General features: G+C 39.2%; 1 protein-coding gene across 2 annotated transcripts in view; it reads left to right on the forward strand.

Moving 5' to 3' along the window:
* SNCA (synuclein alpha) overlaps positions 1-15271 on the forward strand; it is an 88182-nt gene extending 72911 nt beyond the window's left edge. For both annotated transcript variants that reach the window (XM_084784988.1, XM_084784987.1), the window contains 2 exons: positions 13671-13754; positions 14672-15271. In XM_084784988.1, coding sequence (XP_084641114.1) covers positions 13671-13754; positions 14672-14704 — 117 coding nt within the window. In that variant the 3' untranslated portion in view covers positions 14705-15271. The remainder of the gene's footprint in view (positions 1-13670; positions 13755-14671) is intronic.
* Positions 15272-25219: the final 9948 nt, after the last annotated feature.

Genomic DNA, 25219 nt, shown 5'->3' on the forward strand with positions numbered 1-25219 from the left:
CTCAAGCAAGCTGTTGACACTATGATGCCTAGGAACCATCTCCAGAGGAGGCTTTGGCTGGAGGGCGGGGGGGAGGCTACCACGGGAGGAGCTGTTCATTGCTCTTCCACACATCTCTGTGCTGCCTACATCATGATCAATCCTGTAGCAATTGTGTGCTTAAGTAATAGAGACCAAATTGTGCTTTAAGGAATGAATAATAAGGAGGAAGAGCCATGATTTTAGTGGGGGGGGGGGGGGAATGCCAGCGTTCAACAGATTGTCACTGGGAAATAGCTCAGAATTGAGAATTATCAAAAGTAAGTGATAGGACCAATATGTGTGTTATGCTTGTGTGACAGTCTCAAGAAGTAAAAATAAAATTGAGTTTAAAAAAATTAAAATAGCAAGAATGTATCAAAAGAAATAAGCCCAATAGAAAGTTTCTATAGAGAAATAATGCAAAAAACAGTATTTGTTCAGAATAAGTAAATAAATACAAACCCAATTGTTTTTTGTTTCAAAAAGCAGCTTTCAATTGTAATGTCCATTATGTATAATCATTCTTATACAGTTTGATTTTTTATTTTAAAATTTTGTGAGTTTTTTTACATATAATAATTTAACATAGGAATTTAATTTAGAAATTTGATAGTATACTGCTTTGCATGTGTGTTACACGTGTGCTTAACTCAGCGTTTAGTAGCTATAACTTTGTAGGACCACCTGACCTGCTTATATACAACCTATTATCCTTTGAGAAGCTTCAGTGTCTGTTCCTTTAGACACCATATTTCTTTTATTATAGATGCAAAAGATATTCTGTTCTTGAAAGAGTCAAATTTTATACCAAACACTAAGTCTTTTAGTTGTTCGAGGAACAGGAAGATGTTGGGCTATCTGACTAAACCCCAGAATGGCCACATGCGGGTCCTAGTTGTTATGCAGCACTCCTTCACTGACGAGGCCGGATCCCGTTTGTTACACATTCCTTCCCGTCTGTTGGTTAATTTCTTTCCAACTAGTTTTTTCAGAATCTATTATAGACCATTCCCACTTACAACCGCGTCTCAGCACTTAAAACTCCCGCTTTGATTTGACTGCTGACTAAGCTTGAATGCCATCTTTGTGCTTTCAGGAAGTGATGCCCGCCTCAGCTTCTGCTCTCCCAGATAAGATAGGATGATGGGTGCCTGGCTGACAGGACCGCTGGGTAGATGATTGTTCCACTCTCTCCCCTCCTGCTTTCCAGTCCATGACCAGTTTCAGTGAGAAAACAGGAAGCGTGTGTCAGAGAGTCCCTTGGTTGCTTTGGAACTCTCCCCTCCCCCTGCCCCCCGCCCCCCCCCCACTGCCCCCCCCTCCGTGCAACCTGACTGCCCAGCAAGATGCATCAGTTTTTCCAAGATGGTATTTCCAAGCACCGGGGTCACTCATGGCTAAAGCGCAGAGAAATGTACTTGTGCCCTGAGATCTTATCTCAACCAAACTTTCCCTCTGCCTTATACCTTAAAGCTTCATTCCTACCGCGTGCTTAACAAACCTCAAAGCTAATTTTGAAAGGAAAACAATCAACAGAGGAGACACATCTACCCAGTCGCGTGGCCAGTTCAGTTGCTCTCTGAATTAATCACTAATTACTCTTTTCATAACGTGTTTTCCAACACTGTGGACTCCAGCCACCCTCCTTTTCATTCTTCTGAGATCTGACTTTTTTACTCTTGTTTCTGTTCTTGTTAGCCACAACTACCCACTTATTCTTATTTTTGGACTATTCTGCATTCCTAGAAAATTTTAACAAACCCGTATCAATTTCTGGTGAGTGAGAACACAGAACAGGAAGTATTGTGTGGTTGTGTGCTTTCCACCATCATTTCCTTTGGTAAGGGCTTGACACGTTTAGCAGTGTCATCCCTTGGTGCCTGGATTTTTCCGTTCTGCTTCTAGAACATTGTTATTTTCTGGTCTCCTTGTTAGGCTTCAAACCTGGGACAAATAGCAGAGGTGCTTGTTTTACGTATCAAAGTGGAAGATAGATCCAGTTTTGTAGCTTAGCAGATACATCCATTCTAACCATAGCTTTCGCTTTAATTTTTAGGTGTAATTTCTTACTGTTGTATTAGTGAAGTCACTGAATATTGATGCAGGATTTAAACTTTTTATGACAAAGACTAAGGTTGTTCTTTCTTTCTTTGTTTTGATAATTCACTTACATAAAGGTACATTATACAAGGTACATTTAGGTGCTGTAATGTGACTGTCACATTTCTACCATCCATCATTATTTCTTCATTTTCATATTTCTCATTACATACAAGCTTTAACATCTTCATAGTGAAAAAATTCAGACACTTCAATAAATTAAAGGCCATTTATGAGCAATATACAGATTATATTATACTAAAAGAAAAAAAATCCAGATCACTTCCACCAAAATTAGAAACAAGAAAGCTATTCATTTTCTCCACTCTTATTCAATATAATTCAAGTGCTTAAAGATGTAGCTAGCACATAAGACAAGTGAAAGAAATAAAATAAAATGATGATAGAAAATAAAATAATCCGTATTTAAAAAAAAAAAAATCAAAGTGGACTTGGCCTCCAGATTCTCCCTGCATCGCTCAGTCCCTCAAGAACAGGGCTGGATGAGGAGGCCTGGTGGCACTCAGAGGAAGGACAGCAGGTTACCAAGAAGAGACTTGATACCCTATGAGCATATACAGGGGGAGGAAGTCCCCCTCAGGAACAGTCATAGGGTAGGGGAATAAGGGGAAAATGGGAGGGAGGGAAGAATGGGAGGATACAAGGGATGGGATAACCATTGAGATGTAACAAGAATAAATTAATTAAAAAGAAGAAGAAGAAGAAGAAGAAGAAGAAGAAGAAGAAGAAGAAGAAGAAGAAGAAGAAGAAGAAGAACAGGGCCTTCCTGGCTGATACACACTACGCCCTACCCTGAACTCTTCAGCCCAGTGGGCTAGCCTGCTCTTCTCTCTATACTCCAACCATTTTGGTTACCAGCTCTCTTTGTACCTTTGGGCCTCCTGCCTCCTGCACCTGGATCACCTCTCTCTCCAGTCCTGCCCCTACGCCCTCTTCCCACAGGACACTTCTCAGTCTAGTTATGACCACTCTGGACTCTGTCAGATTTCCCTGCCTCTAACTATGCTTTCTCTTTTATCTACAATAAGCCTTTTCCTCCACCATACCTAGGAGCAGTGATGTTTCCTTTTTTCCTTTTTATTTCCGTTTTTCATTCATATGTCAGCTTATGTGTTTTCCATATTTTTACCCTTTGACTCTTAAAAAGAGCCTTTGTGTGAGATTATATTTATTTTATTCACTTGCCTCTCTTGCTCTTTAGGTTCGTGATATCTAATGACTTCCTTAATCACAGCACTTAAAATGTCACCAATCGGCTGCCTGGGTCCTTCTCTTATCCAGAGAGAAATTTGAGGTAGATGAAAAGATGCTCCCTGGGGCTATGATTGCTGAGGCCTGGAGCTTAGGCTTGGGCATGGCTGTAGGCTCAGTTGTGGCCTTTTTTTTTTCCTGGACTTTAACCACATGTTACCCTGGCACTAAGTAGCTATTGTAAGGGCTTTCAGCAGGCAGGCAGCTTGTGCCAGTGTCAACAGTCTTTGAGTGGGACACCAAGTCTGGGACCTATGTCTACCATGGTTAGTGTTGTAGTCTTCTGAAACAGATCTTTGTTGCCAGCACCCTCATCTCTAAAGCAATGTGTTACAGCTCTAGGGCCTAGAATGTTAGGATCATTAGCCGTTGATGGCAGCTAGGTTATAACTCTAAGTCATCTTCAAGCCTGATAGCTCCCTGGAACTTTAAGAAGAGCCAGATCTGCTGCAGCCTCACATCTCTAGTTCCTTACAGTCTACGTGGTCTTTGGGCCTCTGTTCCCCACCATTTATATTCAGCTGCTCTCTGGAACTTTGCAGTCACCCTCTATTCACTGATACCACAGATGCCCTCCTGATTGATTGATTGATTGGTTTTTACCCTGCTCTATTGACTTCAACAAGGTTACAGCTACTCCATTTTCACTCGCAATGCCCAAGCTATCTAACATGAGGCTTTGCTGTCATGCCCACCTCACCGTCATTATTCTGCAGCCTTTCTGCAGTCACTGCCAGACTGTTTCTTCTGGAGCAAATGTTACCCTTGTATCTACCACAGAAAACACAGTAGTTATTAAGTGTTCACACCTTACTACTGGCAAGTGCTCAGTGTTCTCACCTGTCTCCAGTTCGCATTCCTTCATGGACAGAATCATGTTCTTATTGCCATAGTTTACCCACGATATATCTCACCTCTGCCTTTCCCAGGCAGCTCCAAAATATTTAGGTGCAGTACTGTTTGGGGGAGTAATATCACCTCATGTTGAACATCTTATTTTCACTTCTTGGTTCCCTAGATCCTGTTTACAGTTTCCTCCTTGATCAGCCTTTACATATCACTTATTTTTCTAGATTTAATTTTGTTTGAAGTGAAACTATATGTTATACATCAGTATATTCTCTGAAACTATTGGGATCATTCACTGTATATAAGCCTGTCTATACTGCTAACCTCACTTTCTTTTCAGGAGCCTCTAGGTTGATACTAGCAGGCACATTGTGGTTTTGTTGGCCTAAAATGTAGACCCCATCAATGAATTAGACTGTAGAGAAATAACATTTTCTATTGCAATTTCGTGAAAACATTTTGAAGTCGTTAGTGTTGCATCAAAATACCAAAAAGTCCTTAAGATTTGGTCAGTTCTTCACATAAAATAACTTGAAGTTTACATTTTCAGAAGTCATATAACCCCCTCAACACAAGATGCGTCCTGCTTTTGGAAGCCAGCCTCGCAGCCAGTTGCTGTCATAAGCACTAACACTGCATGATAATTATTTGCCAGCTCTAAGATTTTGGCATGCTTTTCTGTGCTGTGCTTATGTCACAATTGGGTCTAGCCAATCTAAGCCGCTTAGAGTTTCATAGGCAACGCACTAGCCCTTCTGTGAGTTTGATCCCAGAGACTACAAAGAAAAGGTCATGCTTTTCATAGAGGTCTTATCCTGCTTTACTTAGGAGAACCAGTGACTGGAAGATTGATAGATGTTTGCTTAGCAGCATCGTAAGAGTCAGTGAAAGTCTACTCGTCCTCCAGATTCAGGGCTAGAAACTTGTCCCACTCTTGTGGTCTGTCACCTCACCTGCTGTGAGCAAGCCTGCACTAAAGGACACAGATAGCTTTGCACTTTCAGCTTCTGCTCCACTGGTCTCACTCACAGCAGATGCTTCTTACCCACGGCCAGGACTTCAGCATCTTCTCCTGCCATCTGTACCTGAGTTCCTGGGCAGCTGACAGGTGGGGATAGAGAAGGGGCCTGTGTCCATGTTTGAAAAAGACAAACAGTGAGGTTCCTTAAAGTCTCAAATGTAACTAATTGATGAGAACAGACAAAATGTTCTATCATTAAAAGTTTTTTTTTCCATTTTCGTTCATGCTAAGGAAAAAAACTTCACTATAACTTGGTAATATAAAATAAGTACTTATTAATAAAATAACATGTGTTTATTGAAATATGTAACAAAATTAGACACTATCCTAGCACATAGTAGATTCTTAGTAAATATTCTGATATATAACCATGTACTGGTCGTTACTGGTACTTTATGTCACCAAGTTTAATATTTATGATATCATAGGTAGCATTTGCCACATGGTTAGTTGGTTACCATGTTCAAGAGAAAGCATACTTTCTTTAGAGTTTTCAAAAACTCATCATGTGTACAGTTTCTAGGAGGACAGTCTGATGCAAGGTCCTTGGAGTGGTTTTTGTAAGGAAGCTTTCATTTGCTCCACAAGGTGATAGAGATGGTAATTTTCTCCAGCTTTTCTGTCACATTCAAATGCACTCTGACCAGACAAGAGTACGTGCAGCTACCACTTACAGTCATAAAGATGCTCCCACTTAGTGCAGACACTCTGTGTGTCTGTGGGAACCTGAGAGTTCCTGTAGAGCACCAACAACAGGAGATTTAGAGGGACCAAAGTGAGGAAAGATCCATTGAGAATGTCGAACAGAGCTGTGTATTGACTTATTGAGAGTTCATTAATGCATGTAATCTGGAAATAATAGATGTTTCTTAAAAGTAATTAAAAGGTTATAAATAAACATTCCGTGCCTTATTGTACACAGAGGAAAGACAACACTGAACTCATCAATGATGAGGATGCAATCTTTTCTTTCTCTTCAGATCCTGTGTGAATAAATAAGCAAGCTAAACTTGATGACTAGATACAGCGCCTCCCCATGTACTTAGTGGGTCATTATGCCTTATTGCAATAATCAAAGTGGACATAATGTGGGAGCTTAAGAGGGATTACCATCCTCAGCACTCAGCAGAGTTCTGCTCCTTGTCAGCAGGGGAGAAGGAAGCAACTCAAGTGATAATAATTTAAACTATTCTTGAAGGTGGTAGTGTCAGGACCTCTGATAAAATAGCTTACTACAAATTCAGAAGACAATGTGTCTGAGTAGGGCTCTTCATTAGATGAAACTTGCTTGGGTTTCTCCTTGGTAAAACATTATACACACACACACACACACACACACACACACACACACACACACACAGTCGATTCCCTTAGCTGTCTGAGATTATTTTTCCTGCTGCAAATAGAAACAAGCTTTAATTAATACCAGAGATAGTTCAGGTATTCAGAAATTAATTATGCCTCATTCATGGAATCTGTCTTAATGTTTTATATTTAAGGTTTATCTATAAGAAACTTTACAAAAATTCAACATTATCATTAAGAGTGCAGGCACTGGATCTAGGTGCAGTCTGCTCAGTGGTGAATGAATGGGGGATCATAGTGACAGCCTTCTCAGAGGTGTGGTTTGAGTTCAGGTAAAGTTTCCAAAGTCTTTGGAATGTGACCAGACCCTGATGAAGCACCAAGGAGGGCCAGGTCTTTACTGTTGCTCATTTATAAGTAAGATGGGCAAGAAAACATTTTAGTAGCATTTCCTTTCAATTACCTTCTTTATTTGTTTAATCTAGTGACTTCATTTACTTATTTTTGAGAACAAGTCCCACTCTATGTAACCAAGGTTGGCCTCAAATCTTTGCCGATTGTTTTAATTCTCCCAGGGAGGGCTGGTACTACCTGCATGAACCACCATGCTGGGTTTCAGTTACCTCTGAAGGATTACCTTTGGCCACCAGGTTTCTTTGTGACCTGGTTAAAAGTTTCTCTTTACTACTAATCTATTCAGAGATGGTTTGAAGCTTCCAGAAAAACTGTAAGAAAAAAATAATAAAGCCAAGAAGGAGGGGAGAGTGGCCACTAGCACCATGAGGCAATATTTAACTGTGACAGAACTGCAAGTCCTTCTGAAGTAGACTGCTGTGATCTCTGAGGTCCTAGTTCCTCAGTGCCAGTGGTCCCACAGACTGCAGGTAGAACAGTCGGCCTAAGAGGCTGGGGCTGCGTGATGAACATTTCCTTCTGACAGTAGGCCTGGTAGACTTCACTTTGTCTCTGCCAACATTCCTGCTCCAGCTTTCGTGAAGCCTTTTAATTTCTCAGCCTTTGCTCTCTAAGGGTTCTTGGTGTCATAACTACTGATTTCTACGCCTACTTGGCTGCTTCAGAACCCCCATATTCCTTGTCCATCTTTTGCATGCAAGCAGCTTGTTTGGCCTGAAGAATTTTTTTTTATTAGTCAGACAGAATGTCTGTCATTTCTTCTTTTGTTAAAAGCAAACAACTGTGCCTTGGCTTGTTAAAGTCTTAATGTTCCCTCCTTTTTCCTTGAAGATCTTCAGAATTCCCTAAGGTTCCCTGGAATACAAACGCTGACTCTGTTTCATACTTGGAAAAAGTCTTTTTCATTCAGTTGCTGATTTTAGGACTTCCTTTTAAAGAGCCGTGCACCTGCAAAGAGGACGTGGCCGGCTCATTCTGTACCCATTGTGCAGCAAATCTTCCTCTGCTCAGCACACTTGAACTCTGACGATGTCCTGCGACCCCTTAACTGGGGAGATTATCTTTAAGAAGTCCAATCTGTGCAAGTTTAAAACAAAAGTCAAGAACATATGTAAACATATAGAACAATATTTTCCCTCAACAGTCCTGAGACATGAAAAATGCAGCTTATTCTCCGGTTTCCATTGTGTGCCAGTGTTTCCACCAGATCACACTCACATAGCAGGAATAAGAGCTGGCAGTTGTTGCCATGCTGTGCAGGCTCATTAGATGAGTCAGCTAATGACAGGGCTGCGCATTCAAAATGGCAGGCAACTATGCTGCTTACCGAACAGAATGAGAATTAAGACAGCACGTCACCTCCCGAAACCCTAGTTAGAAATGCTCTTATGAGGATACCTACTTAGTGTGCTGGCTGTTTTATACAACTGGTTTTTGATGACTGGTAAAAGGCATCTAGAAAGATTCCCTGGGTGGATTTAATTTAGTATCTTACTTTTTTATTTTTTCCCAAGCCTTTTAAAACAATGAGATGAATGAGTGTTCATTTTTTTCTCCATACCATTTTATTCGTCTGAGAGGATTGTCACTGTGACAGAAGGGAAGGAAAAGAAGTAAGGAATTAGCTGGGGGTCTTCTAAAGCAGAGCATGTCCATGTTCATGAGAGCATAGGTGCAAATCATTTCCATGTAGACTAGATTCTCCACAAATGTCACTTAACAGCATAGATTTTCATTCATAATCTGAAAAAAGCTCTCTATTGGTCTGACCTGAGAGCAGTGTGTTTATTGCATGGCCTACCAGTGTTTCCCAACTTTGCTATTCCCACGTCACACATGGAGTTGATGGCATAGCAATTTGTTGTTCATTGTGAAAATCTGGTTAGGTGTAATAATGCTAGATATATCATAATAAGTGAGGACAGATAAGCCACTGTAAGAGAACAGTTGCCTTTTAGATGAGCCAAGAACTACACATCTTCAGTCAGCTTTGTGGCTAGTCATTTTGTTGTGGTTAATAAAATCAGGCTATAGTTGTGTGTGTTTTCCTAATTATTATTACTATTATTTTAGTGGTAGACTTCAAGGTCAGGGAAAAACTCAACCACTGAACTCTATAGTTGCATTTTACATATGTATGAATATAGGGTGCATGCATGTGGTTATGAGTGTTTTTTTTTTTTTTGCCTATTCATAGGCATGTGTAGGTTAAATGACAACTTGGGAATATTGTTCCACAGGTGCAAACAGGCAGAGTCATTTGTAGGGAGGACTGAGGGTTCACTAGGTAATAAGCAAGGTCCACGGATCCACTTCTCCCAACCTTACTTCCTGCTCTCCACTAACCCTCCACATAACCTACCCAGAGATTACAAGCATAAGCTATCCTACTCAGGTGTACGTGCTTAGAAAGGGGGTGCTTTCCAAAGGCCATCTCCTGGCTCTATACTTTTCACATGGAACAAAGGCCCTCCAAGTTGTAAGTTGTTTATGCTGATGAACATCTAGGCCAGGGCAAAAACTGGCAACAGAGAAGGCGAGTGAATACATAGGCTGTATCTTACACTTAGTTTCTAACAAGTGTTTCATTCCTGCCAACTTCATTTTTTAATGTGCCCACATAAGACATAGCTAATTATCTTAGTAAAATATGCCTTGTAATTTACACATAGTGGGTTTCCCTACATGAGAAACAGAGTATATGGCATGCATATTTTTTCAATTAATTTTATATGACACACACACACGCGCATGCTCGCACACACACACTTCTTAATTTCTCTGTCGCTAATATTTTATTTCTCTCTCATCTCTATTAAGAACTTACTCCACCATTGCTAACAACCCCTTTCCAAGATTCATAGTTTTGTTTTTGTTTTGTGACCCATTTGGTTTAATCAGGTCCCATTATGTGAACTTTTGACTAGCTTATTAGTACATGGTGTGATCATCACTGGATATAAAACTGAAGACAATGATTTACTCTTTCTCCCAATCTATCAGTAGTAATTAGTACTGCAGTGAGAGTTGGGATCATCTGAGCCATTCTATCTATGCCCAACTGGTGAGAAGCTCATTTTATACATACACAGAGTAGTCACCTGTAGCTGCTATGCGTTCATGATAGAAATTCCTATGTCTTTTCAAGGAAATATTATCTCTTTCTTCTGGCCCTTACTGTCTTTCCACCACCACTTCTTGAATGCCTACTGATCCTTAGAGGGGATAGTATAAATGTATTGTTAAAGGCTGAGCTCTAATACTCAGTGCCTTTTTCTAGCCATGAATCTCTACATTCACCACTCTTCACTAGAAGAAAAGGCGTTTCTTATTAAGAATGAAAATAACATTTTTAAAAGAGCATAAACATAAATATTTAGAAGCAGCTTGATACTAGGTCAATTTGCTAAAAACAACACTATCAATTTTCTTTCCAAGGAACTATGATTTGAGCAGACCTCTATATCAACCAGAGAACAATTGGTTACCTCCCAAACATTAGTACCACTGTTGCATATTGTACTTGGAAGGTTGGCCTCATGGATAATAACCATAAGATAAGAACATTGATGTCTTTTTACTTCCAGTATCTTGCACAGCACATTCTAAGACTATGAAAGCTAGCTAGCAGGGTCAAAGGTTCCAGGTCAGATCCTACTGACTTCTCTAAGTCCTGTTTGCATGGTGTTTAGTGTCTTTAGCAATAGAATCTTATCATCTACTTCTGATGTGCAACAAAGAAGAATGGCCAGAGCCTGCAGTATTTGGAGGGGAGACAGTTGTAGGGTCTTTGGGATCAACAACTCATAATATATTCCAACCCTGGCCCTGGCATTTGGTGTTTGGTATAATAACCCATGACTTCTGGGAGAAATTTTATTCATCAATGCATGGTTTTGTTTGTTTTAGAACTATAGTTTATTTTTATTTAAAACAGATTTCTGGGGATGTATTTAATATTAGATATAAGCACTTTACATCCTAAGATGTATTTAGATGAATCTTTCCCCCCTTATGTCAAGGTTCTTTCCTTTAATTTACTTTCTTTGTCTTCATGGTACCATTTTCTCCATCTTGATGATTTGCTCTTTTGAGCAAATGTGTTGCTTCCTTTCTTCAGGGGTTGATTAACACTGCCTGACATTATAACAAAAACATGTCTTAGTATAAGAGCAGTAGAACCAAATCTTGACATGCTGTTTTCAGTTTAGATGGCAGGTGATCAATTAGCCCTTACCATTGAAAATGTCAATATGTACTGTTGTGCACTCTCTTTCAGAAATCCCAACTGTTCTTTAGTTTCTCAAAAATTTTGAAGTGGAGGGCATCTTTTATTTTACTGTACTCACACTGGCAGCTAGTACATTGTTATGTCCTTGTACTAAATGGCACTATGTAAGTTACAAATGATTGCTTACCGTGGACAATACTTTACAAGGTCAGTTGGAAATCATGGTCAATTCTGGCTTTAACTTCTTGTTTCCATGAATGATACATGTTTCTGTAGTAACTTTGCTACTGAGTATTATCCTCTACAGAATGCTTTATGGCACGCTTCAGTGAAGATTTTTATGCAAGCTATCAGTGGAGGACACGTAGGATGCAAGCCATACATGGGGAGAAACTTAGGGTACAGGCTTTACATTAAGGGCTAGGAAATTCCAAAGTACGCATGAGGGCCGGGCAGGATGTAAGCTATGCATGGAAAGGGCAGATAGGATGAAATCTATATATTAGGAATTGGGAGGATAAAGGATATACATGGGGCTGGCAGGTTGAATACAAACCATGCACTGGAGGCCAGGCAGGATGGAAACTATGCATTTATGGCTAGGAGTATTCAAGCTATGCCTTAAGGCTCAGATAGAATACAAGCTATGCATGGGGGTCGAGGCAGGATGCAGGAAGTACCCTAAAGGCAAGGTGAGATGCAGGTTATGTGGTAGGGGCCAGGTTGAGTGCAAGATACATATTAAGCACCAAGTAGCATGCATATCATACATTAAAGTCCAGGTAAGATACAAGCTATGCATGAGGATATAGGTGGTATTGTAGCATAGGTCTCTCTGGGAAAAAAAAAAGACTTGCAATATTTGATATCCTTGTTACAGGGTTTTGATACCCTTCTCTGGAAAAATGGCTGACGTGAGCCTGTCTCTTGCATGGCCACTTCATCAGTGCCAGCACCTTGACCTACATCAGTTCCTTTATCTTAGCCTTTGTTGGGTGTTTTGCACATGCTGGTTACACATCAGAATGTCTTATAAGTAAAAGCATCTTTGCCTTTTTGCTTAGGACAAATATTGTATTTTGGTTTGTTCTTTGTAGTATATATTTATACTTTAAAGGATATAATGCTTCCTTGGAACATGTTAATAGAGACTGGTGATATCCATACAGCAGGATAGGGTAATCTATAGGCTGTCTTGTTCGGCTGCCAAAAGCATGATCTTCAGAGTCTGACATTGCCTTACTGTCAACCATTGTCTCTACCCCCGGCCTACCTGTCCATCACGTCTATGATAAAAGCAGAGGGAGATAGCATTTACACCAGGCATGTTGTCCACATAAGCTGGGCATCCTTTGATCTCTTCAAATGAGCCCATTTAGGCTCTGGTTGCATCTCTGCTCTTTGAATTTTCACTGCACTCTATCATATAATAATTGCTTTAATGGAACAAGTGGGAAGGAACAAAAGGGTTTTTGGTAGAGAATACAAATAACCTGCATCATAGTGGGCTGAATGTTAGAGTGTCTACATTTGTGGAGAATAATTGAAAATTTGGTTTAATCATGTCTTTGTTTTTTTTGTTTTTTTGTTTTTTTGTTGTTGTTGTTGTTTTGTTTTTTTTAAGCTTTAAGTATGTATACTCAAACTTCAGGTCTCAGAAAAGAACTTTTTCTTTGGCAGCATTTAGAAATGAATGACTGGGACTGGAGATATGGCTCAGTGGTCCTCCCCACCTCCAGAGGACACAAATTTGAGTCCTAGCACCCATATGGAGGGTCACAATGGTCTCGTCAGAGATGTAATGCCTTCTTTTGGCCTCTAGGGGCACCACATGAGCACATAATGCACAGGCACACACTCAGGGTAAACGTCCATACACATAAAATAAAATAAAAATAATTTTAAATGAATTACAAAACACATATATTTTACCTTATAATATTTATGAAAATAAATAAATAATAATTTGCCTGTCGATATCTGTTTTACTTTCTTGGACCTTTTTTACTTTTGCACTCAAATACTACATGGGTTCTGTCCAAACATTACACCATAAATAATTACTCATTGTTGGAGAATAGTCACATCTTTTTATAATCTTTTTGAACACATTCCCATTATTTGATTCATCATCACCTATTGAGTGTAAGCCATTGTGTACTACTGCATTGTGCTTATGGAGAGAATTTATGGGCTTTAGCTCTGGCAACCTCCTGGGTAGTGAATTACCTGGGGAAAAACTTTGTACTCTTCAGATTGGTAACCCATATTTGCACAGTGTTTTTCCAGAGGTTAAGAACACTTAGAATCCATCAGTAATAGTAAAGAATGCAGTTGCAACTACATTCCTTCCAATATCCTATAGATGTATTAGATGTGAGATGTTTGTTTTCCCCCCAAACTGTGTTTCAGAAGTCAAAATGCTATCTGGTTGCATTTTCATTTCCTTCTTTTTAGGGTGAAGAAGGGTACCCACAAGAAGGAATTCTGGAAGATATGCCTGTAGACCCTGGCAGTGAGGCTTATGAGATGCCTTCGGAGGTAAACACCTACATACAGAAAATTAAAAGATATAGTTAGGATTTTAACTTGGATCATAGATAATCACATAGGCAATCCTGTCCCTTTCAGGTCTGACCCATATTAGGATCTTGACAGTTTAGGTCAACCAAGATCTTTGTGGAAGAGGTGGGAGATATGGTAGGTCAAAATGAGAACATCCTAGCACAAGAGACTACCGAAAACAAGACCATATGGAAGTGTCTGAGCAGCAGTGGGCAGTTATGAATCATGCTTGGAAAAAAATGATAGATAAAGGTTGAAGATATAATTAAGGTTATGTAAGGTTATGTAGCGCCCCAAGTTAACTTTGTCATTTAAGTTTATATTTACTTTTAAAAATGCATTTGAAGGTAGGTTAACAGCAGAATCCTGATATAATTAGAGCTAATCTTGAGGAAGGCTATCTAATTCAGTTCCTTAGGGTTCTTACTGCTGTGAGTGTTGTCCAGGAGGCTTGAGCTTTAGGATAGAGAAAAGGGAGCCTGTGTTGAAGCTTCCATGAAGGCGAAGTTCCCTAGTAGCAGAGAGAAAGAAGAGCTTTGTCTCTTACCATTTTCACTTCTAAGAACAAGAGCGCATGAGTGCTGGAGGCAGTTTTCTGCCGCTCACCTTGGTGTCTGAGCTAAGGAGGTAACCCACAGCCCCAGCCAACTCACACTGCATGAGGAGATCACAGATCAAATGGCACAACTCTGACTGAGCCTATAACCTACAGATGGCATACATGGAAAACTGCTGTTTGTGACAGAGAAGTTCCAAACACAGTTCTAAGGATCAAACATCTGAGTGGAAGGCCAGGTCCTCCCTCATAGGAAATAGACACTTGACAGCTGTTGCTTTTACTGATAAAGCATGCTTTTTTGTTTGTTTGTTTGTTTTGTTTTTCCTGATGTTAGGAAGGATACCAAGACTATGAGCCTGAAGCCTAAGAATGTCATTGCTCCCAGTGTCCTGAGATCTGCCGGCCGCTGTTCCATGGCGTACAAGTGCTCAGTTCTAATGTGCCCTGTCATGACCTTTTCTCAAAGCTGTACAGTGTGTTTCAAAGTCTTCCATCAGCAGTGATTGATGTCCTGTACCTGCCCCTCAGCATCCCGGTGCTTCCCTCTCATTACAATGAATACATGGTAGCAGGGTCTTGTGTGCTGTGGATATTGTGGCTTTAAAACTAAAATATTAGAAGAAATGTAAAACACCTAAGTGACTACCAGTTATTTCTAAATCTTCACTGGTTTTTGTTGTTGTTGTTGTTGTTGTTGTTCTTATGAAGTTGTGATTTGCTATCTTATGAGAGTTTTAGGTGTCCTTAATGATTCTTTCTGTCTAAGAAGAATGATGTATTGTGAAAGTTGTTAATACATATTTTAAAATATGTGAGCATGAAACTATGCACCTATAAATATTAATTATGAATTTTACAGTTTTGTGATGTGTTTTACTAACTTGTGTTTGTATATAAATTGTGGAAATTAAAATAAATATTATCTCATTGCAAACTTGTGCTTTCCATTTAACTTTAGTAATGAAATCATGCTTATCAGGAGCATGAGCATGAATTGACAACTAACACAAATGAAGTTTTTAACACTGTCTTAAGGATGGAACATTCGCCTGCAAGAGGAATTCCCCTTTGCCACCGCTCAGAGTTACAGCTGCACTGAACCCCTTAAGTTGGAATTTATTAGATAGATAGATAGATAGATAGATAGATAGATAGATAGATATGAAACAACCCAGGAAGTATCCTGAAACACTTCAAATTCTCCCATCAGCAGGCTGCATGTATGATACCTTAGAGATATAGGAAGGCAAAAGCAAAATAACAAAAAAGAAATGTCAACTTGTGAGTACAGGAATTTGGGGATGTTTTGAAGCAAAAGTTTTCCTTAGAGAGGATCCATTCCCTGTGGATGCAGACCAAAATTTGAATATGACTGAAAAAGTATTCAGTTCATCTTTCTAATTATTCAGAAGGAAAACAACAGAATCATGGTGAAAGCCACTTGCAGGAAGTACAATTTTGGTAACGAATGTTGTAATTTGTGTGTGGTCAGGAGTGCTTTGGTGTATATTGGGCAATGACAGGGAAGGAAGAAGAATGAGAGACTATGAAGATATCATCACTGGAAAGTTCCTTTTGCCCAAATGAGAAAATACTTTAGAGTGTTCAGCTGCATGTGTGCTTTGACACTGGAAAGAAGTGACAACTCTTTTGTCTAATTTAAGTTGCCTTGAAGCTGGTAAGTGATTCATTATTAAGGTTTCCTATGCTTAAACTCTGCCTAGTGTGGAATTCCAGTCTCCTCCAGGCTGCCTGCAGAATAAAATCTCCTCCTGGCTGCCTTTGCACCAACATGTAGAATTCTCACCTCCTCTCCAGCACCATGTCTGCCTGCATACCGCCATGCTTCCCGCCATGATGGCAATGGACTAAACCTCTGAACTTGTAAGACAGCCACAATTAAATGTTGCCCTTTATAAGAGTTGCCTGGGTCACGGTGTCTCTTCACAACACTGGGAACCTTAACTAAGGCATTAAGAAAGAAAGTAATATATTTTCCTCAATCAGTATAAGGATGGTAGATGACATCTCTGTAAGAAAGATGAGCAAAATGAAGAGCAAACTTACCTAAATAAGCTTGACATGATAAATGAATATTCAGTCATTAAGGACTAAAAATATAAAGAAACTATATTTTCATGGTTGAACTTGGTGGGAAAAAACAGTTTTATAGAACTATGGCTAAATAAAAATATCAAATAGCTAATGGTAATATACTAGCCTTAGTGCAGAGAAAAATGGTTTGTCTTTCCTTTTTTTAAAACCAGGAACAGTGCTATCTAAACTGCTCTTTTCTTTTATTTTTTTAACTTAAAGTTTAATTTTTTTAAGGGAATGCATTCTTCTAACTAAAAACTTAACATGCTGCCCCTGGCCTCGCCCTCGGGAAGCTGTATCCCTAGGAAGGATGAGCTCATCTTCTTTGTTCTCTCTTCCTTGGGCAGTGAAATACAGCAAGACTAACAAGGTCATGCTAACCCTGTCTCTGGGTTTGGACATACTTTAAGAAAACATTATTTTCCAAATATATACTTAGGGATAATTTTAAGTCATGTAATTCTCAAAACGACACCAAGAAATTGAATTTTATGCCTCATTTACTACAGGAGCAAGCTTAAGCACCTACTGGCTAATGAGCTTGCTCAAGACTGCTTATAAATAGGAGGGCCTAGAATCCCAGCTTTTACAATGTCTCTCTGAGGAAGAACATGAAACTATGTAATATAATTTTCCAGATGTCTAAGGAGTATGGATTCTACTTCTTTAGGTATAATTATTAGGATGTTTCTATTTTTCTTCAGGTGTCTTTGAGAGTTTTATATATGAAGAGATATTTCTGATCATAAGAAAACTAGTCAGCCATTGATAGATATTTTATTGTAATTGAATGATACATTTACTGATAATTCTAGCCATTTATTTTCAATAGAAAATGAAAATATTGATGTAACAGTAACAATAATTTACCATAAAGCAAGCTTTGTCACTTCCCCATTGAGTCGTTGGTACGTGGCTGGTGCCAAATGGCCAAAGAAAGAGATAAATTTGCTCATAACTATGATTTTTAATTTAGTTTATTTATCAGTGAAATAACTTAGTGAATAAACTTATAGTAAGGGAATGAACTGAGGATTTCCGTTAGTAAATGGTCTTGATATATTCATATTTTGTGATAAGCTCCTATTTTCTAGTTACATTTTGTACACTGGGACCAAATTTTATGCTTTGCCCAAGCCCAAGATTGAAGGGCTCATAATGTAGCAAAAAAGACATACCATCAGAACTTTCTAAAGGTAACTTTGTTTCTAATAACCCCAGTACACTCCTCGAAGATTTCCTGGCCACCCTCCGACTCCTACAGTAGCTGTGGTTATCTTATATCCCATATTAGATAAGACATAGACATTTCTTCAAAGAGCTCTACTTTGACTCTATAGTAAGATTGAATAATACAATGTAAATTTAAATTCATCCAGGATACAAAGGAGATTTTTAAATGGTGCATCTGCAACTAGAAATTAACATCCTGGGTTGTTTACTCTTAGGAGCCTTATGAAAACATATCTTTGGGTTTCCTCAAAGGTCAGTGGCCAGAAATTCCCATTGTTTCTATGGCAACACAGCAAGATCTGATGCCTTGGAAGTTTGTTGCATTTTAATTGCATTTCTCCAAGCCTTCACAACTGTCTTCTATAGCTAAATAAATATCAGGTTTATATCTTGAAAGAAGATAGAATCTAACCCATGTCCATAAGTACAGATGTTAAGCAGGATTCCAGGAAAGTAAATCTAAGCAAATATACTCGCAAATCTGTGTGTTTATCTTAGGAAGGATATAATACTCTTGACTTAGAATAGACAGTGATGCATGCTTGTGGAGGCTTGACCAGAGGAGTACTGACGACCCCAGACTCCAAAACAAGACCATCAAGGACTGACTATTGATACCCAGATGGGTGGCTCTCTTTGTCTACCAAAAAATGTATATGGCAAAAATAAGTACTTTAAAGCATTGTTGTGCAAAAGATAAATAATAAGTAGACTGCTTTAGATTATTCCTGGCTGATAGTAAATAGTCTGTGAGCCAGTGTTGCTATTATTGGTTAGAATATGTTATAGTCTTTAAGCTATGTAAGAGATATGTCAGATATGCTCAGTTATATAATTTATATCTACTCTTAATAGAAAATAGCAAACAAGATTCAGATGACGCTGAAACTACTTTGAGGAATAAACACAGAAGCTATTAAGTAACTGATGTTGGGACATTTTAATAGTTTAATAAACACATAGACTTAACTGAGTATTATTAAGCTATCAGAACCATAATAAATTGCTGAGAGGTGAATGTGTGTCTTCTCCATAAACAGTGTGTTGATTGAACACATCTCTCTTTTCATTAAACTATACTCATCATGTCACTTAGCTTCTCACCATGTGAGGTTATAGGCTGCTAGAAAGAGAGATGTGTATATACAAATAGGTAGATAGTCTTTAGGGTACTTACAGATTAGTGTTCTGGTCATGATGGTAAAAGGACAAGCATCAGGGTAGAAAATATAATGGCAAAATACAAAACACCTAGAACTCATTCATCTATAAAGTAGAAAAATATAACCTTAAAAGCCCGCCATGAATGTTCACCAGATTCGCACATCTAATTCATTTCTCATCTTCCTCCATGAGGTAAGGTTTACATACCAACTTCTCCGTTAGCCCAGACATAGCTGAGATGCCAGCAGGTATAGCTCCAGGGAAAGAATCACTTGTTTCCTTTGGTCCTATGGTCGCAGTCTGATAAAAGAGAATGGCAGATGAGGTACTTTCTGTGGCAGCTGCCCATGGACCACCCTGAGGGGTAGTGTTGGGAGTCAGTGAGTAGGACAGTACCAACTTGACATTTCGCACTCTGTACACTAACACTCCTTCACAGTCTCAGGAACTTGGAATAGCACAACATTGTCATCCAATGTGATCACTCCTAACAAAGGCTAACTCCTATAAAATAATCTCCAGACACAGATCCTGTCTATTGTACATGGCCTCACCCAGTTCTCTGTGGAAATGTCAGGGCCAGTCTTCAGAGGCTGCTAGGTGGTTTAGCAGGACCTGCTCTTGCTGATAAAGATGGAGCATCATGTCAAATGATGAGAAAGTGTTGTTGGCAGATGTCTGTAGCTACCAGACTTGAGAGACCTTAGCAGCTCATGCAATAATTTCCCTGAGATCATTTCCTGAGCATGATGAACAAAAGGCTAGTGACAAAGACAATGCTTTCCCCGCCACCTTAATGATCTTCTCTGAGCTAAGTGAAGATGTTGGAACAAAGGCCAGTGTTAGAGATTGTTGATAACAAACTTTGATTTTTTTAATTTAAATAATTTATTCTGATTACATCCCTACTTTTATCCCCTCACTTGTATCTTCCCGTTCCCCCTCCCTACCTCTTTCACCCTATTCCCCTCCCCTAGGCCTGTGACAGAAGGAGACCTCCTCCCCAACCATATGATCACAGCCTATCAGGTCTCATCTGGATAGCCTGCTTCCCCTTCCTCTGAGTGCCACCAGGCCACCCCACCAAGGGAAAGTGGTCAAATAGGGAGCACCAGAGTTCATGTCAGAGTCAGTCCCCCTATTCACACAACCGTTAAGTATAAGATACCCATTTGCTAGATTTGAATAGGGGGTCTAGGTTTGCTGTTTTCATTGTCCTTGGTTGCTACAGCAGTTTGTGCTGCCCCTCCCCCATCCCTTGGGTCCAGATCCGCCAGCCTTGATGGTCTTCTTGTAGGGTTACAGGACCCTCTGGGTCCTTCTATTTCCCCATCCTCTCATATCTCTCTCACCTGGAGTGAAGTTTAATAATCACAGCTTGTGCTGGGGAAATGTAGTGGTGCATATTTGATGCAGCTTTGAGGCATCCGGCATGTCTCAAACTGTATCTCAGGAGATCTCTGGGTATCAATATTATGATGCCTGTCTTGTCACTGTGGTGACAAGAGACATTCAAATCCTATGCTTTCCTTGCTTCCTCCTACCAGGCCTAGTTCCAAGCCATTAGAAATATCTAATCATAGTTTTCATGACAATTCCTGGATGCACTAGAAACAGTTTGGGTTTTGTTTTGTTTTTTACAGAGTAATTCTTCTTATAATAACAATGACTTCTACTTCCTTTCTTACAGAAGGTAACTTCTATTGACAGGTTGTAATCAACTTGATTTCTTGGAGCAGTTCCTCAGCTGCCAAACATCCCACTCCTACTTTCACGCACTATAGCATAGCAGACCCATCTGTCATCCTGCATATTTAATTCTATAATATATTAAGAAGGACATGTTCATATCTCATATTTAACATGTAATGTCTGCATAACATTTTCAACTGCTAAATGCTAACTCTATACATGTTTTCAACTTGTATCCAAGTAATACCCTGCAAACAATGTTACAAACAAGTCACCAAAAAACAGACACAGAACTCTACACTGGACTGTGAAATACCACTGACTACAGTAGAACAATATAACTACAGAGAATATGTATAAAACAATTAACCAAATGTTTATTATTAGCAAATATATACTTTAAGGCATGGCACAGTCAACTGATACCCTTCCAAATTATACTTCATGATAGTCAAGCACATCTTAATAATCAGGATTTTTTTCCTGAAGAAGAAATACTTATAATCTTCAAGGTTACTAATAGCAAAGGATTTGAACCAACTCTGCTTCCTTTCTCTTTAGTGTAGGAGTTCAAACACAAAGAAGCATGTTTCAGCTTGTCAATTAAGAAGAAGTTACCCCAGTCCCAAGGACCACCTACATAGAGACAGAACCAAAAACACCACAACACTTGCCTTAAGAAAATGGTCAAGTGCTGTGATCTGAATGCATTATCAAGGTATGGTATTAGCACTGGAGTACAGAGGTACTAGTGGTATGAATCATGATGGGAGGGAAAAAAATGAATTGTCCTTGGAGAAAAGGAAATGTCAGGGAAGATTATAGATGTGTCTGAATAGAAAATATGTCAATAAATAGTGCATTGAGAATTTTTTTAAAAGTCACAAAAGCCTAAAGGATTCGCACTTTCTAAGACCCAGTGCATATTTCATTTTGTTTTGTTTCTGGGAAAACCTAAAATTTTGTAACGTACAAATTCCAGGAAGAAAACTGCTTGGCCTTGGACACTCTGAACAGTCTTAAAATATACCCTGGAAAAGTTCGGATTTCAAGGTAGAGTATTAGCTACCTCATTAGTTATCATTCTGGCAAATGAGTTTATAATCTCGGTTCAAAGAGGAGTTATGGGTGGGGCTGTTCTATTGACATACCCTACATGGTAGCTAAACCAGAACAGCTCGACAGAGTCTACATTGAAAAAGATACAGTTTTACAGAGTCTACAATGATAAAGTACACAGAAATTAAAAGTTTGAGCCCCATGGTCTAACACAGGTGTAACTAGTCCACGTAAATAGTCCACATAACCAGTCCAGCTGGTCAGTTATTGGGGGGCCGAGGGGGATCGCAACCTGTGGTTAAAGATATGGGCGAGAGAGACACAGGGCTCAAGCGAACAGTAGCTTGTCAAGAGCCGTTTATTGAGGGTGGGGGCAGGCTTTTTAAAACCTGCTTTAGGGAGGGCGGGGTAAGCGGGGAGAGTAAATGGAAAAGTACAAAATCTTCTGGGGTTGAGCCCCGGGAACATTTGCAAGGGGAGGGATCTTCCTAGGTGAGACAAAACAGGATGTCTCTGTGGTTATCTCAGGATCGGATGGCTCTCTTCTCAGGGCTAAGCCGGATGCCTTGCATGCCTAATGAGTGGCCCAGCAGGATGTTTGCTGCAGATGCTGAATGGGTGGCTGACCCCCACCCATTCAGCATCTGCAGAAGATGACAGAGACAGTTTGCTACCTGAGCAGATACCCAAAACTCTCTATAACATTGGAGCACCATCTTCAGCCTTCTGGCCCAATATCTGACAGACATATTTATGAGGTAGGAACTATTGAGGACTTGCTTACCCTGTCTTGGGAGAGTTTGGCCATCGACTCTGCATGCATTCAAGCTTGCCCCTTTTTAGGCATATTTCTACCCTAATATGCAATATTGTACCCATATAGCTCAACTTAATACAAGGTTTACTTCCAATATTTTGAAAGTTCTATTGCAGGCTGTTTGGATAAATAAGTTATACAAGTTAATTGTTAGCTGATCAAATCATGGTCATGTCAATCACTAGTCTACTTTTATCACAAGAATATACATCTTAGGTATGGCATATAAATATGATCCTATAGAAAGATAAGGAAGGATAGTTAGATAAAGTCTTCAAAACCTCAGAGACAGACAGATTATGGCATTTTAAAATATTTTTATTATTTTAAAGATGAACTGACAATGAGACGGGTTAACTCATAGCAACACCCAGCCTACCTCAAAGAGGATGATGAGCATCAAAGAACCCCATTATGGAGATGGCTTCAAATGTGGCAAACCAGCAATTGGGCAAAATGTCCTCCTTTCTACTACAACATGCTTCTTTAATGGTTGGGATTCATTGCGTCTTATTCCCTTGAGCTACTGTGTTCGTCTTTACTCCCAGATATTTCTTATTGTTATGAAACATGAAATGGAAAATTTTAGGTAATTGAAATACATGTATAACACAAGTTTCACATAAATGTGTAGGAAAGCAAATATTAAATTCTATGCTTAGACATTAAGTAATAAGAACAAACATAAGATGAGGCTAAGAGCCAACCATGCATCTGAAAGATTATGATCTCATCAAGTTCCTGGACATATTTTTGGAGGCCCCATGTCAGTTTCTGTTGCATCTTTCTGAGAGGAATTACCTACATGAAACTTCTCATTCTGGACATATTTAAGTAGAGACAGAAGCAGCTTGTGTATTCACTGAATGTCAAAATGCATCACTAAGGCTTGTTATGTTACTCAAGCATGTGATTAATATCATCAAAATATAGGAGAGACAACCTTTCGAGTGCTTTCCATTGAGCACAATGGCATTTGCCTTTGCAATGCTGTCTCTCTGCTCTTTAAACCACAACCAAATTGTCCTGATCCTTTAAATGAGGAGACTCTGGGTTAATGAGAAAAGGAAGCAGTGCTGGGATAGAAAACATCAGTCAGCTTAGGACACCATCAGCTTGAAGACGACAGTGCTTTTTTAGATTATATTTGACATTTTCCATATATTTTGGGAAGGTCTTACTGATCTAAAATTGTAGCAGATGGAGAAGCAGCAGGTGTGAATTCAGCAACTATACCAGTGACAAGGCTGCAAACTGGGCCAGCCACATAAGGTCTTCCTCATTTGAGATTAGCAAGTGGACTTACTTTTTAAAAGATACAAAGATGTGTGTCAATGTGTGTGTGTGTGTGTGTGTGTGTGTGTGTGTGTGCTTGTGTGTGTGTGTTTGTGTGTGTGTTGTTTGCATAAAAATGTATTAAAATGATGAGATTAATTTTCTGTGCAGCATACCAGAAATCTAGATATTAGACTAGGGCCCTCTCCAGGCTCTGCAGCACTAGGAGACAACAAAGAAAAGGGAATTGAATCCTCGCTACTGTGCAAACGATATATGGTTGTGATGTTTGGGACAACAGACCACATGACTGCAGTGTTCCTGTAAAACTACAATGGAGGCTGGGGCCGCTCTTGATCTGTGCCACGATGGCATTCTCACCATAAGGTACTGGAGAGCCAACATTCACGATAATGTCACTAGAAACCAACCAACCATGTTGTCAGTTATGAAAAGAATATATTACAAAATCATGTACCAACCTTTGATAATGACAATGAATAATGTTTTTTTTTCTGGTTTATGTGTTTATTGTGTTGTGATGGATCGTTTTAGAATGAACTCCTACTTAGAAAAACAAGGTTACTTAGAAACTGTCTTGCACATGTTTACTATGTCTTTTGATGGCAGGACACTGTGCCCAGGCACAGGCCAGCACTTTTTAGGTTTCACTCCGGGATATGTGGACAGTGATGGAGTTACCGAGTGATGCATCTCTCTGAGAGCATCTTTACACCACCAAGCATGGCGATAGTTACTGAGCATTAGTCTCCAGCCTCAAGACTTTCTTTTCCAAAAGACAAATTCTTACTCACTTTAGCAAGCTTGACTCTGTGTTTTGAAATGGCAGACATCATTATTCTTTAGTTATGCAGTCCTTATTAATTGAATTTTCTTATACAATATATTCTGGTAATGGTGTTCCCTCCCTCATCTCCTCCCTGATCCTTTCCACCACCTACCTCCCCAGCTATACAACACCATGACTCCTTTCACTCTCATTAGAAGGCAAGTAGACAAAAAAAAAAAATTAAAAGAAAGAAATAGAAACCATAGTATACAAATAAAATGCCAGGAAGGTAAAACTGTTCAAGTAAAACAATGGGAGATAAAAATTCTCAAAAACATAGCAAAACAAAACAAAACAAAAAACTCATTGAGTTTATTTTGTGTTGGCCATCTATTGTGAGGTGTGCAGTCCCATGAGTGATCCCAGCCTGACACAAACTCATGGGCACAAACAGTTATTTTCCCCATCTCTCAAGTAGCTGACACTACAGGCATGCACTACTATGTTCTACCATTTTGAAGTTATTAAAACAAAACAAAACAAATAATAACAAACAGGACAAAACTTGGTCCTGTTTTTTGGTTTTAATCCTTGGTTTTATTCTAATATGCTACCTATGTAAACCTAGGGTATATCATAGCCTCTGAACATTAGATATAAATTAATATTTTGGGCATTTATTATGTTTTTAGAGAGTATTACTATCCATTGTAATTGAAGCATTGTTAGTAAAATCTACAGTTTCATCTTCCTAC

Source organism: Acomys minous (assembly GCF_964271855.1).
Source record: "Acomys minous genome assembly, chromosome: 6".
Classification (NCBI taxonomy): Eukaryota; Metazoa; Chordata; class Mammalia; order Rodentia; family Muridae; genus Acomys; species Acomys minous.